General features: G+C 37.6%; 1 protein-coding gene and 1 long non-coding RNA gene across 2 annotated transcripts; both read left to right on the top strand.

Moving 5' to 3' along the window:
- The first annotated feature begins 4,614 nt into the window (after positions 1 to 4,614).
- Positions 4,615 to 13,089, top strand: LOC113637345 (interferon-induced protein 44-like). The gene is made up of 5 exons (XM_047802896.1): positions 4,615 to 4,663; positions 11,238 to 11,387; positions 11,546 to 11,717; positions 12,590 to 12,693; positions 12,837 to 13,089. The coding sequence occupies exons 2-5, from the start codon at positions 11,301 to 11,303 to the stop codon at positions 13,017 to 13,019; spliced, it is 546 nt and encodes a 181-aa protein (XP_047658852.1). The 5' UTR covers positions 4,615 to 4,663; positions 11,238 to 11,300; the 3' UTR covers positions 13,020 to 13,089.
- Positions 9,757 to 10,648, top strand: LOC125139355. Its single transcript, XR_007138400.1, has 4 exons — positions 9,757 to 9,812; positions 9,955 to 10,013; positions 10,159 to 10,192; positions 10,457 to 10,648. It is a non-coding gene; the product is annotated as an uncharacterized LOC125139355 (long non-coding RNA).
- Positions 13,090 to 15,709: the final 2,620 nt, after the last annotated feature.

Genomic DNA, 15,709 nt, shown 5'->3' with positions numbered 1-15,709 from the left:
AGTACCTCGACTGTGTCTCCTGGGCACCTCAGGTACGCAGCCAACTGCTGGGTCATTTCAAGAGGGCTGGTATTCTTCAAGGAGGAAAAGAAGTTCATCAGAATAAATAAATTCATACAGATTTAAAAAAACATGAGGATGAGAACAGAATTGTTGAACAGAAATGATGACAGAATTTTTTTTTTGGGTGAACTACAGTATATCCTTTAAAGCTGTTTTAGGACCACACGCAGCTGCTGGCATGACTGAAAATTAGCAGAAAAAACATTTTAAAGAGCATTTGGCTAATAGTTGGGCCTATTACAGTACCTCTTTACAAGGACCCATAGGGCCCCATACAGGCGTGTGCACTCTCATACACAGACAGGGTCATGACTATCCTTAGCACATACCTTATCAACCAGCTGTAGATTATAGCTTTGCACAATTAACTTACAAATATTGCATATAGTAACAATATACGCTCAGATAACATTTGGTAAAAAAAAGATTTTAAATCACACACCGAGCCACCAAACTTGTTTGCAATGTTGAATCATAGCCTGCTGGTAGCAAGCAAACCATTGGCATGTACCTGAAGTTTGCCACAGCAAACATTACAAATTTATCATTATTAGTACGTTACTAGGTCACTACAATATTGTCAATAATCGACTGATAATAACAAAACCTATAGCTTTGCACAATTAACTTACAAATCTAGCAATAATTTAAGCTTAGATAAAATTTGTCTAAAGTCAAATTTGTTAATAATTGACTGATAATAACAAAATTTCAGCTCACCGCAATATGCTTTTAAAATTAGGCAATATTTTGAAAGCCATTAGCCTGTGGTATTTGGGTGCGCATAGCTTACAGCGCATGCACAATGACTTATTTTTCCATCCAAACATTTAAAACAATTCTTCCAGGTATGGCCGGGGATGTATAAGGGTTGGGGTTGGTTGGTTTTCCTGGCTACCAAATTCCTCGGTGGTGCTGGTGCTTGGTTGTTGAGACATTGAGTTTTGAGCCTCTGCCACGGACACTTTCGTACTTGGCTCCGTCTGTTATGTCCAGCATTGGGGTAACTGTGTCATGTGCAGGTGCGATGGGTCGCAGACAAACCAATAGGGTGTCGGAATGGTATATGTTTATACTTCTCCTCAAACCACAATAAAATTCACTCTATCCAGATGGCACGATTTATCTTGATAGGTAATGAGTAATGAGGCTATTTTTAAAATGTAAGGAGTAGAAAGTACAGATAATTGCGTGAAAATCTAAGGAGTAGAAGAAAAAAGTCTGGTAAAAAATAATTATTCTATTAAAGTATAGATACTCAAAATTTCTACTTACAGTAGCTGCTTCTCTACATTACTACGATAGAAAAGAGGTGTTATTTGTGTAGTAACAGCGTTTAGCTCAGGAGTTATTGACTCGGGAAACTCCAACCTGTGAATATGTGGCCAACTTCCTGCTCCTTCAGTTCTCTCCAGCGCTGGAAAGCTGATCCTATATTAACACGTCCTACTTCTTGTCCTTATCGTAAGTCTTTCTTCTCTTTCTTTCTTTGTTTTTATCTTCCATGTCGATGTTAAAACCGCTTTCTGCTAATGTCACACATGCACACTGAACACTCTCTCCGCCCATATTGACAAGACACGCCCCTTTCTGCTCATTGGCTACACGTTTGTTTTGATTTTTGTTTATTAGTCGGCCCGACTCGGTTTTCTAAAGCATTTCTCAAAAATCGGAGACCTCACCTTTAAGTAGCTTAGTAGAATTTGACTAAATCCTGTGTGACATACAATACCAATATTCTGTAATGATATCATGTTTTCTGTAGCTCCAGAATCCTGGAGGAACGTCGTTTCATTTCTCTACTGCGTCAGTGATGTGTGGCTAAAATACTGTAACAATAAAATCTTCTTGACTTGACTTGTGTGTGTGTGTGTGGGGGGGGGGTGTTTAGAGAGAGATAAGGGAGAAGGGAGGAGGTGGGAAAAGTGAAAGCAAAAGCACAGAATCCTGCTGAGCTGACACTTGGTAAGTGCTGTTTTCTTTCTGCTACGGTGGCCGAGAAGTGCAAAACACATTAACAAATCCGAATACACAACGACAATTCTTAACTTGAAACTTACCGATATACAGGTATGGAATCTTATGTGTAATGTGTAAAGTTCTCCGTTTAAATATAAGAAAATAACAAAATTAATCCACAGTAATCCATTCCATCCATCTAATCCAACTTTTCTGTTGGAACTTCATGTATACCTTGAGTGACAGGTGTCTTGTCCAATGATCGCTAAGTGTTCCAATCACAAACTATACCAACCTCTTCCGGGTTGTCTGAATTGTCGTTAGTGTATAGATATCTATGGTGTTTCCGCGGCAAGCACTACATTTCCAGGGGTTTCGTTCCATAGATATATGTCGCGTTGTATGGGGCAAGTACATTGGAACGAATGCGTCAATTGAGCCGCCATCTTGGTACAGGGGACCCCCTCCTCTTAATGCATTAGCGTCAATGTAGGCAAAGAAATAAAATCACCATAAATCGTCATGAATGCGATTTTCTAGTCTTTTTTGGTTCGTTCCAAAGGCCAGACATGTATTTATCATTAAGTCCAGAGAAAATTTAAGGTTTGATATGAAGATAATCTACTTTTTCACAATATAATGCATAGTGCTAGTAGGTGTAAGTTTATTACTTACATTCTTCCACTTGAGTAAACTTCATATGAACAATCACTACTTACCTTATAGTCTACTGCATGTAACACTGCTACAATGGTGTGACTATACATGTTCATTTAAACATTTAAATCGTATTGGTTTATTAAATATGATTCACATAATCATAATGTGAAAGGAACATAAGGAACATAATGTGAAAGTTAGATAGTCGAGGTGCCATAGACTGTTTAATCTTATATTTATTAATTTCCTGCAATACCTTTGCCAGATTAAATAAGTATATAATAATAATAATAAAAAAAAGTTTGACTTTGAGGCTGAACTTGTGTGTGACACTGCCAACCTAACTGGTGATATCCTTCCAGGACAGTCAGCTGAATGTCCCTGCAACTTGTCCATGACTGACGTCTCTGTTTATCACTTGGGAATCTACAAACAGATTCAGATTCTGATTATTTTATTTAATACCATGTCAGCAATCAAAAGCTATTTTTCATGGCAAAATTCAATTACAAAAATACAAATATCATATGAATGCAATAAAACAAAACAAATATAAATATAACAAATTATAAATTATATTTTATAAATATAATAAATATTACAAATATAAACAGCAAGTTATATTATACAATTTTTTATTTTAATTAACAAAACAAAAACAAAAAATCCAAACCTTTTTCAGGCATAATGTCATTAAATATGTCCTTAAGTGAAGTAACTTGATAAAAGAGCATTCTGCTTGTGTTAAGTCCAGGACAATCTAATAAAATATGTTAGACAGATGAGGGAATCTTACAGAACATACATAAAGTTGGGTCTTTTCACCTGTAAGCAAAAAAGCATGGGTCAATTTTTAATGTCCTTATTAAGAGCTTCAGGATCTACAAACATTGTCTGTTTCCCTAACTGTTACAAACTAATGGGTAACTAGCAGGGATTAGCTGTGGTCATTAACCAAGGACTAAATCAAACCAACAGAACAAGAAATATAATTTCCTAATATTCATTTCAGGTAAAGGAGCACCGTACAAAGATGGCGGCGGTTTTGACGCAGTTTTAGGACCCCAAGGCGACATCTAGTGTGTAGATATCTATGTTGGACAACGCCCTCTTTCAAAAAAAAAAGAAAGGTCACCGCTCATGCGCAGAACGCTGTTTCATTTGCGCGGGCATTTCCAATCCCAGGATCATCTCAGGTGAATAATGAAGGAGAAATAAAAACAAAGCTACGATGGATAATGAAGGACAAAACAGTCCTACAGGTAGATTTTATATTTTATATCTATTATGCTTCATTATCTTACAGTTAAGCTATTTTCGAAAGTAAATAAACAACCAAAAACGTTGTTGTATAACCCGTGTATCTCTCCACAGTTAAGTTTTATACTGAATGGATATAAATAAAAAGATCATGGAGACAAAAGTAATAAACCTCTTTATACTTTAATACTTTATTAATATACTTTGTTTCTATCAGACTGGATCCCAACAAATGTAAAAATATGTATCTTATGTGTTTTATGTCAAATTACATTAACAGTTATAACTTCAGTTACCTGTCCTGATCTCAGGTGTTTCATGTCATTATTACATTAACAGTTATATTCCATATATCTAAAGAAATATTACAAATCTGCGTAGTTTGCAAGAATATAGACCAAAATTTAAAGAGTTTGATTAAATACATCATCCTTGTTGTTGTGAAACTACATTAGTTTGGTCAGAACTAATTAGTTCAGTATCAGTGATCTGTGTGTAATTTAAATGTCAAATGAGAATTATAAACTCTCAATGTGTTTATCCCAAACAGGCCGAGCAATCTGAAATCTGAGTTAAGTGAACTTCTTACATTTATGGAAAACCACCAAGACATCAAGCAGTTCAGAATACTGCTTCATGGACCAGTTGGAGCTGGGAAGTCCTGCAAATTGTAGTCGGGGCAGCTGAGGAGACGTCTGCTGGAAAGAGCTGCACAAAAACAGTAAGAGTTGTTTTTTATTCTCATTACATTCATGGATCAATGAACAAAGAAAATTAATCAGCCGTTCAAATTTTAAATACTGAAGTCATGTTTTAAATATTATAGCTCTAAGCGCATTGTAAAGGGGGTCTGAAAGGTCAAGAAGTTTTTATTTATTCATTCTTTCATTCATTTATCCATTAATTATATTAAATAAATGCTCTACTGTATACAATTCACCCTTTCACTCTGATCACATCTTTAACTATACTGTCATGCTGTGGTTGTCATGGACCACTGAACAGTTCCCAGTCACAACACCAGAGGGCGTTCGGGCAGGGCTTTGTTTATTGTCTGTGTTCCTATGTGCTTCTTTTTTAAGATTGGTGTCTGCACATGTATGTGTCTCACCCTGTCCTTCCTGTTTAATGATCTTTGCTTTCTTTGCTTTCAGGTGTGGCTTCTGCTTGTTTGTAATGAAACCCCAGGCATCCCTCATGTGGTTCTGATGACAAAAATCGATGCTGATGTCTGCCCACTGGTTACAAAGGATCTAGCTGAGGTTTACAAAAGCAGGAAAATCAAAGAAAAGGTTTTTTCTTCTTACACATATTATCCTACTTGTGTTTAATTTTTCTTGTAATCGATACAAATTTGATCCTGTTCGTATTTTCTATGTGTCTAGATGCAGGAATGCAGCCACACAATTGGTCCACCACTGAAATGCATCTTCCCAGTGAGCAACTATTATAAGGAGACTGAAATAGATGACAAAAAAGATGTGCTTATTCTGTCGGCATTAAAGGGAATTGCAGGATTTGTTAACGATTACATCGAAGACATAAATATCTGAATATTTGCTAAAAAGTCCATTTGGAAAACAGAATTGGGATGTAGGTCTTTATTATCATCAAATCTTTATGGAGCTCATATATTAATCTTGATTAACTACTTCAACTATAACTACAAACACAAAGTCATAAAATTGTAATTTGTCCCTGTGATTACTGGTGTAGACTAATTAAGAGCATATTTAATTGGCTATTATTAAATTTAAGCCTCACATCTGCTTATGCTACAGCTCACTGTTATTTTTAATGTTATTCATACTTTCAGTGTTTGAGAAAAATTATATCCTCTATTACATCCCGCTTGATAACCACTTTTTGTGGAAATTTAAAAATCCAATAATAATGACTTTATAGTGACAGGAATCTTCCTACGCCCTAATACTGGTTCCCTTAATACAAGAAAAGAGAAACGTAAGGTGAATAAACAAAGGGAAATCAATGTTAAAAATACAAAAGGTAGAAGAATTAATGTTTAATGAAGTTAAAGGTGAACATAAGAAAGTTAAACCTTATATCCTGTATAAAAAAAAAAGTCTAAGTACTATTCAAGTTTTGTGTACATGCTCAACTGGTTAATGTGTTTGACCCTCTGGAGAAATGATCCTTGGAGACCTCTTCCATGTAAAGCATATTGAGAGTATGTGGAAGTATGATTAATAAACTTTATGAATTATGAACATCTGCTCTTTTATTTTATCTGCTCGCAATCCTGCACACAACTCACTCATAGCTAGTGGCAATTTAGAGAAGCCAGTTGAGCTGCTGAGAGCAAACTAGAAAACATGCTGAAAACAAAAACAGACTTTTTACACTTGATCAGATGGAAACTGTTTCTACTACATGATTACATTTCAAGACTAAATCAAAATTAGATTTGCTGTTCTTGTTACATAATCAAAATATTCTACAAGTAGCTGCAACTGTACTTGGGCACAGTTTAAAAGTCAAAGTGACCACTAGGGGATGACCCAGAAACAAGCTTCATTTCATCTTTAAAGCATCAAATCCTCTAAAAACACGAAAAAACCTATTTACCTAGTAAAGTTTATACTCTCAATATTTTTTAAGCCCACACACAAAGCACAATATGATTCACAGCCTTCATACTATTAGAATTTTTTTTTGGAGAAAACTGACCTAGGTGGCGCTAGACCGGTTTTTCCCTTACATTTAGACGCTTCCCTTTCTTCACTGGGGTAATATATTCCAAAACAAATATTCCACAAAAATCCACACAGGTCCAAGGAACTGGAATCTGTAAGCCTTTTAGTCCAAAATGTTTTGGTCGCGCCGCAAATATTCCGTTTGTGTTCCGAAAACTGGAAACAGAAGTGCGCCATCATCTTGTTTTGCCGCTCTAACTTCTCATTGGGGTATTCAAAAATTAAAAATTTACGTGATGTATATAGCCCAGGACCTAACGAATCAAACAAGCCCTCACTTGAGCCAATCGGTGCTTGTATTGCAGAGATAGACAGCTGAGACGCCAATGATGTCATGACATTATTTTTGGGAACCCGACTTTGACTGACAATTACTCCTTCCAATAGCAATGAAATGGGCTGGGACCTCTACAGCTCTTTAGCCAATAAGCAGACGATTCCAACGATATGCAACATGCCGCATCTCCTCTGCCAGGATCTGCGTGAAAAAGCTGCGCAGAAGAATTCTTGCGTAATCCTTAACCTTTTGTCCCTCTCACAGCTCAGTTTGTCAAGTTACAGGCCTGTTTTCACACCAGAGTAGTAGTCAGAGAGTCTCTGCTTGTTTTAGGCCTTTTAAACTGAGCATGCAGCCTTTTAATTCAAAGTTATACAGTAAACAACTACACAAAAACGCTGGACCAGACGACCATGTCCGTAGAAAAATATTTTTATTGAAGCCATTTTTGGGTCTTTTGACTTGAATTTTTTTTTTGTGAAAGCCAAGACATGTAGCTATGACCCTCAGTTGTTATTTGGTCCATAAGGCCTAGAATCAATCTGAAACTAGAGAATCTCTTCTTTCCAATGAGACCAGGCTCACCCCTGTGTGTCAAAGTATGTGGGAGCTGTACCACTTTTTGTTGAGTAGGTCATGTAGGCGAAAAACCTGCAAAAGGGGGCCGAGGCATAAAGGGGTTAAGACACTTTCAGATCAGCAATCCAGAGATCAGTCATCTAAGAGTCTTGGTACATGGACACATTTGAGGTGAAGCTTCAAGTTTTGTAAATTCAGTAGATAGTGCTTCAAACACTGAATTTCAAGGAGAGCACCAGAAACACCAAAAAAAATGGCGATTTGCACAAAAATGGTAAATTTACAATTTGATTCTTTTTATCAGACACTCACATCGTTTTGAAGAAATTCAGACCCAACCCTTTTACAATATTGCTTCAGTTTAATGATGTTTGAAGATTTTATGCTCTGCTCTGCTCTGATACTACCACAGCATCTCAATGGGGTTGAGGTTTCCAAGGTGGTGGAATGAACTTCCCCTAGCAGTTCGGATGGCTGAGTCACTGGCTATTTTCAAGCGGCGATTGAAGACCTACTTATTGAGGAAACACTTCAACTAGCACTTCTTTCCTTATCTTTTGCATAAAAAAAAAAAAAAAAAAAAAACCTTTGACACTTTTTCATTGTAACTTTGAAAAAATGTTTTAAACTCATGGTATCTTAAGTATGTAACCTAGTGAACCAGCATTAATGTATTCAATGTTAGAGATTTAAGCACTTATGTACATCGCTCTGGATAAGGGCATCTGTCACATGCTGTAAATGTAAATGTAAATGTTTGGACTTATTTCTTCTTTAGACGTTCAGATGTTGTTTTGTGGTGTGTTTCGGATCATTGTTCTGTTGCATGATATAATTTTAACCCAGTCTGATTGTGCTGTCATGAACATGAACATGAACGAGAAGCAACACCAAATGTTTAAATAAAATGTAGAAAACAAAGTGTTTCATTTTGTGAATGTTATTAGAAAACACAGTTAATATGTGGATTTTAGTTTTATTAGCATTTCTATTTCGTCTGTCTACAGATGCAGTGTTGCAGTCACATACTAGGCATCATGAATCAGATCTTTCCCTCGAAGCACTACTACGAAGAGCTGGATGCGAAGGACGTGGACATCCTTATTGTTCATGCAGTGAAACATAGCATTAACAGAGCTGATGATTACGATAATGTCTTTAGACAATAAATGTGGATAAAGTCCATGTATTGTATATGTAGCTGACGTCTGTCTTTGTAGGAGTGGGGAAACAAACATTTATAATACTGAATCAGAGTTTATTGGCCCTGTGCATAATATCAGATTAAGTGGATTATTAGAATTTGACTAAATCCTGTGTGACATACAATACCAATATTCTGTAATGATATCATGTTTTCTGTAGTTCCAAAGTCCGGGGGGGGAACGTGTTCCATTTCACTACTGCATCAGTGATATGTGGCTAAAATAACAATAAAAACTAGAATGTACATTTCCTGAAGAAAATGTGAATGGTGCTTGCACGTGGCAAATGTCCATGTTGTGCTAATTTTTGATTTTCACGTGACATAACATGACGTTACCAGAATACCCACGGGCAATTCCCCTCATTGTGCTGAGTGTTTTGATATGTCACATGTCCATGTTGTGCTCATTTTTTATTTTCACGTGACGTCACGTGACTTGACCAGAATACACGTGAGGCAGTTCATGTCCATACTGCAGTCATTCTACTTATTATTATACTGCAAAGAACAGTACATGCAATTCTTAATGTTGAATGAATGATAGATAGATAGATAGATAGATAGATAGATAGATAGATAGATAGATAGATAGATAGATAGATAGATAGATAGATAGATAGATAGATAGATAGATAGATCTGCATGTGTGAGTGATTAAATGAATTTTAGGAATTTCCCATTCAAGTCTATGGGATTTTTTTTGGCCGCATTTTTGTCTGCAGTGTGAACATCATTGGTTGGATCGCTAATAAAAGTCATAGCCTCTCCTCAACAAGCCAGTCAATTTGACACCTCATTCATGGGTCTAGGACAAAAGCTGCGGGACAAGTTACACACCAAATTTTTGTCCGGAAGAATAATAAAAAGTATGCAAGATAACAAGAATGTTGCTCTGCAAGCACCATTAATAACAATAAATTCTTCTTGACTTGACTTGTGTATGTGTGTGTTTGCATTTACTTGGGTGTAGGGGAAATGAATGCATATTTGTGTGTGTGTGTGTGGGGGGGGGGGTAGAGAGAAAGAGAAAGGAGAAGGGAGGAGGTGGGAAAAGTGAAAGCAATAGCACAGAATTCTGCTGAGCTCACACTTGGTAAGTGCCGTTTTCTTTCCGCTCTATAAAGGAGAAAAATAACTACACATCATAAATTCATGGAATCTGATACATTAAATACTTTTGAACATGTTTTTATTTCAATTTAAGTAAAAGACATATTTTATGTTTGTGGAAGAAGATCAGCTTCAAAGGAGGAAGAAATGGTTTGGGGACAATCAAAACCAGATCCTCCGAAAGGTTAGAACACTTTGTTGGAAAAAATCAACTGAGATATAAATAAATAAATAAATAAACAGAAGAAACAAATTAATTTTAAAGAAAAAATTGTCTGTTTTTTTCTCTCAGTTCTGTATTATTAAAAGTGTCCTTATTTTGTGTACAGACTTCGAGCAACCTTGGAGAAACCCAGACTGGAAGTGAGTAATCAACTTAGGAATGTTTTTTTGATTGAAATCAGGCTTGATATTCCATATATCTAAAGAAATATTATAAATCTGCATAGTTTGCAATAATAAAGACCAAAACTTAAATAAAGGGTTTGATTATATACATCATCCTTCTAGTTGTAAAACTACATCAGTTTGGTCAGAAGTCACGTCATTATTTCAGTAGCGGTGATCTGTGTGTAATTTAAATGTCAAAGGTGAATGATAAACTCTTAATGTGTTTATCCCAAACAGCCCGAGCAATCTGAAATCTGAGTTAAGTGAACTTCTTACATTTATGGAAAACCACCAAGACATCAGGCAGTTCAGAATACTGCTTCATGGACCAGTTGGAGCTGGGAAGTCCTGCTTTATAAACTCAGTGAAGAGCGTATACAAGGAAAGAATTGTAGTCAGGGCAGCTGAGGAGACGTCTGCTGGAAAGAGCTACACAAGAACAGTAAGAATTGTTTTTTATTCTCATTACATTCTTGGAACAATGAACAGAATAAGAACATCAATCAGTCGTTCAAATCTTAAATACTGAAGTCATGTTTTAAATATTATAGCTCTAAGTGCATTGTAAAGGGAGTCTGAAAGGTCAAGTTATTTATTTGTTTATTTGTTTATTTATTTATTTATTTATTATATTTCATAACAACTGCTCTACTGTACATAATTCACACTTTCACTCTGATCACATTCTTAACCACACTGGCATGCTGTGGGTGTCATGGACCGCTGAACAGTTCCCTGTATGAACACCAGAGGGCGGTCAGCCAGGGCTTTGTCTATTGTCTGTGTTCCTATGTGCTTCTCTTTAAGATTGGTGTCTCCACATGTATGTGTCTCACCCTGTCCCATCTGATTAATCCCATGATCTTGGCTTTCAGAGTCTCAGGTGTGGCTTCTGCTTGTTTGTAATGAAAACCTGCCCTAACACTGGCTCTAATCAGATAAGATTCTACGTCCTGGTTTGGATTGCTTTTATCTGTATTTTATTGCACTTTTGTTTTCTTTTCTTTTCTTCCCACAGTACAAAACTTACAAAATCACTGACAAAGATTCCGTCACCTTGCCGTTTGTCTTCAGTGATGTTATGGGTCTGGAAGATCATGAGGAAGATGGAATTCATCCTGATGATATCATTAATGTGCTGCATGGCCGTGTCAAAGAAGACTATACAGTAAGAAAGACAATGAACATGTCTTAATTCAAGATCATCTGTTTTTTTACTCATAACTCATTCAGTAAATTATCTACAACTACAGATGCCACATGATCAGATGATGCAGTATTTTAAAGTCATTTATACCCTTTTATTGTTCTTTTCTTTGTCTTCAGTTTAATCCTGTTACTCCACTGACTGATACTGATCCAGACTACATACATGAACCCAGTCTGAATGACAAAGTTCACTGTTTGGTGAGTGTAGTGCCTGCAAACAGCATCTCCTCGATGAAGACGGAGATGATTCAGAAGATGCAAACAGTCAGAAAATCTGCCCTCAGTTTGGGTGAGTTATTAAATGATGTGTTATAATATATGTAAGAACCTTACATTTGTTATATTATTATATTTCTTGTTTTTTATGGATTGATTTGTATTTAATAGTTAGTGTGTATTTTTTGTGGAAGAGTATTTGTTTGTTTGTGTATTCATTTATTTCTTTTTTCATAAAATGTAAAAGATTTACGGTTTATATAAAATGGACTCTTTTTTCAGTTGGCCTACAGTCCTTTTTATATAAACTTTAAAGCTTTTACATTTTATGAAAAAAGAAATAAATTAATACCTTTATGAGGTATTTTGGGATTTCAGCTAATTTGTCTGTCTGAATTTTCCTGGCATGAATGTGTTGTTGAATGTTAGCACTTTTCACACATTTAAATAAATAAATAAAAAATAAAGTGCTGGGAGCCGAGCTGAGCAGCACACATCATTACGATCGATTCCGCTTCTGTTACATATTTTTATTGTTATTTTTACATTAACACGTTGGGTTTTGTTTAATTTTTTTTCTCCGCTCACTTTTTTATCATCACTGATCATCATGGTTCAGGATTAATTTCACCTCTTTCCAGTTTAGTTCCTGATTTACTTTATTAAACCTCACATATGTTGTATTTCCTTGTGAAATTTACACTTTAGCGCCCCCTGCCGATGCTAAACCCTGTATTAGATGTGTTCAGTGAAGATATTTTTTTCCATGTACCTTTCCTTTACACAAAGCGATGCAAGCCGACTTGCACAGCAGCCAACAGCACAACACACACTTGGTAACCCAATTGTGTTCCATGCTTTCATGTTTCTACATGTGTTTTTTTTTATTTATGTCTTGTCTCCGCCCACGTCCTGCCACTCATCACTGAAATCTGTGAACCCCAGGCATCCCTCATGTGGTTCTGATGACAAAAATTGATGATGGTGTCTGCCCACTGGTTACAAAGGATCTAGCTGAGGTTTACAAAAGCAGGAAAATCGAAGAAAAGGTTTTTTCTTCTTACACATATTATCCTACTTGTGTTTAAAATTTCTTGTAATCAATCCAAATTTGATCCTGTTTTCTGCTGTTTTTGTGCAAATAGAAGTTTTTGTTAGCATTTTTCTGACTGTTTGTATTTTCTATGTCTAGATGCAGGAATGCAGCCACACAATTGGTCCACCACTGAAATGCATCTTCCCAGTGAGCAACTATCATGAGGAGACTGAAATAGATGACAAAAAAGATGTGCTTATTCTGTCGGCATTAAAGGCAATTGCAGAATTTGTAGGACCGCTGTGCCGCGCACGGCACGGAAGACAAAGTGACCACTAGGGGATGAGCCAGAAACAGGCTTCATTGCAGCTTTAAAGCATTAAATCCTCTAAAAACACGAAAAAATCTATTTACCCAGTAAAGTTTATACTAGAATATTTTCTTAAGCCCACACACAAAGCATAATATGATTCATAGCCGTCATACTATTTGAAAAAAAAATTGGAGAAAACTGACCTAGGTGGCGCTATACCAGTTTTTCCCTTACCTTTAGACGCTTCCCTTTCTTCACTGGGATAATATATTCCAAAACAAATATTCCACAAAAATCCCCACAGGTCCAAGGAACTGGAATCTGTAAGCCTTAAAATATTCAGTTTGTGTTCCGAAAACTGGAAACAGTAGTGCGCCACCATCTTGTTTTTCGGCTCTAACTTTTCATTGGGGGTTTCAAAAATTCTAAATTTACGAAATAGCCCAGGGCCTAACGAATCAAACAAGCCCTCACTTGAGCCAATCGGTGCTTGTTTTGCAGAGATAGACGGCTGCGAAGCCAATGATGTCATGACATCATTTTTGGGAACCCGCCTTTGACTGACAATTACTCCTTCCAATAGCAATGAAATGGGCACCTGTTTGGTATAATTGGTTGATCATACACCTGACTATAATCCTACAAAATCAGAATCAGAATCAGCTTTATTGCCAGGAATGTTTTCACATGCGAGGAATTTGTTTTAGTGACAAAAGCTCCACAGTGTAACAGAATGACATATACAGTATAGGCGAAATTGTATGTACACATGTGCAATTGTGAAATGTGCAATTGAGGAATACATAGTACAAATGTGCAAGTATGAAATGTGCAATTAGGTGTTGTGTGTTCCATGGTGTTAATTGTTCATCAGATGGATTGCTTGAGGGAAGAAACTGTTCCTATGTCTGATCGTTCTGGTGCTCAGGGCTCTGTAGTGTCGACCAGATGGAAACAGTTCAAAGAGGGAGTGTGCTGGATGTGAGGGGTCCAGAGTGATTGTCCTTGCCCTTTTGCTCACTCTGGAGAAGTACAGGTCTTGGAGAGTGGGGAGAGTTGTGCCACTGATTCGCTCAGCAGTCCGGACTAACCTCTGTAGTCTTCTGAGGTCATTTTTGGTGGCTGAGCTGAACCAAACAGTTACTGAGGTGCAGAGGATGGACTCAATGATTGCAGTTTAGAACTGTTTCAGCAGATCCTGTGGCAGGTTGAACGTCTTCAGCTGACTAAGGAAGTACAACCTCTGCTGGGCCTTTTTCACAATGGAGTCTATGTGAATATTCCACTTCAGGTCCTGGGAGATTGTGGTTCCCAGGAATCTGAATGACACCACTGCTGTGACAATCCTGTCCATGATGGTAAGTGGGGGGTAGAGCAGGGGGGTTTCTCCTGAAGTCCACTATCATCTCCACTGTCTTGAGCGTGTTCAGCTCCAGGTTGTTAAGGCTGCACCAGACAGCCAGCCATTCAACCTCCAGTCTGTAAGCAGACTCGTCACCGTCCTGGATGAGGTTGATCAGTGTGGTGTCTGTTTTCCCAGTCCCACTAGCTGCTGCCTGTCTGTCAGAAAGCTGGTGATCCACTGGCAGACAGAGGAGGGCACGGAGAGCTGGGTTAATTTGGGCTGAAGGAGTGATGGGATGATGGTGTTAAAGGCAGAGCTGAAGTCCACAAACAGGATTCTCACATAAGTCCTTGGTCTGCCCAGATGCTGCAGAGCATAATGCAGTCCCATATTGACTGCATCATTCACAGACCTGTTTGCTCTGTAGGCAAACTGCAGAGGGGCCAGTAAGGGTCCAGTAATGTCCTTCAGATAAGCCAGAACCAGTCTTTCAAATGATTTCATGACCACAGATGTTAGAGCCACAGGTCTGTAGTCCTTAAGAATGGTAATTTTGGGACGAATGGGTAATTTTTCTTTGAGACGGGATGATGGTGGAGCTTTTGAAGCATGAGGGTACTTCACACAGATCTAGCTTTTTCAAACCTACAGTAGAACAGGTCATCTGCCAGTTGTTGATTCACCACAGTGCTGGGGGATGGTGTCATGTAGTTGGTGATGGCTTTCAGACCTTTCCAAACTGAAGCGGAGTCATTTGAGGAAAACTGAATCCGTAATTTTTCGGGAATAATTCCTTTTTGCCACTCTGATCTCCTTTTCCAGTGTGTATTTGGCCTGTTTGTACAAGACTCTATCCCCATTTCTGTGAGCATCCTCTTTGGCCTGACTGAGCTGGCTGAGTTTCGCAGTGAACCATGGCTTCTCATTGTTGTAGGTTAAGTGAGTCCTGGCAGGAATGCACAAATCCTCACAAAAATTGATGTATGATGTTACAGTCTCTGTGAGCTCGTCCAGGTCGGAGGCAGCAGCTTCAAAAACAGTCCAATCCGTGAGAGTGAAACAGGCTTGTAGATCCTGCTCTGCTTCCTTAGTCCATCTTTTTACAGTCCTTAATACAGGTTTAGCTGTTTTTAGTTTCTGCCTGTAGGTCGGTATCAGATGTCCTAGAGCTGCCCGTGGGACAGAGTGAAATGCATCCTTTATTACAGTGTAACAGTGATCCAGTGTGTTACTGTCTCTGGTGGGACATGTAACATGCTGTCTGTATTTAGGCAATTCACGAGAGAGTATCGCTTTATTAAAAAGTCCCCAAGAATTATTACTACAGAGTCCGGGTGTTGTTGCTCACTCTCTGTGATCAGATCAGCGAGT

This window comes from Tachysurus fulvidraco, chromosome 18, assembly GCF_022655615.1.
Source record: "Tachysurus fulvidraco isolate hzauxx_2018 chromosome 18, HZAU_PFXX_2.0, whole genome shotgun sequence".
NCBI classification, from domain to species: Eukaryota; Metazoa; Chordata; class Actinopteri; order Siluriformes; family Bagridae; genus Tachysurus; species Tachysurus fulvidraco.
This window is presented reverse-complemented; position numbering and strand designations above follow the sequence as displayed.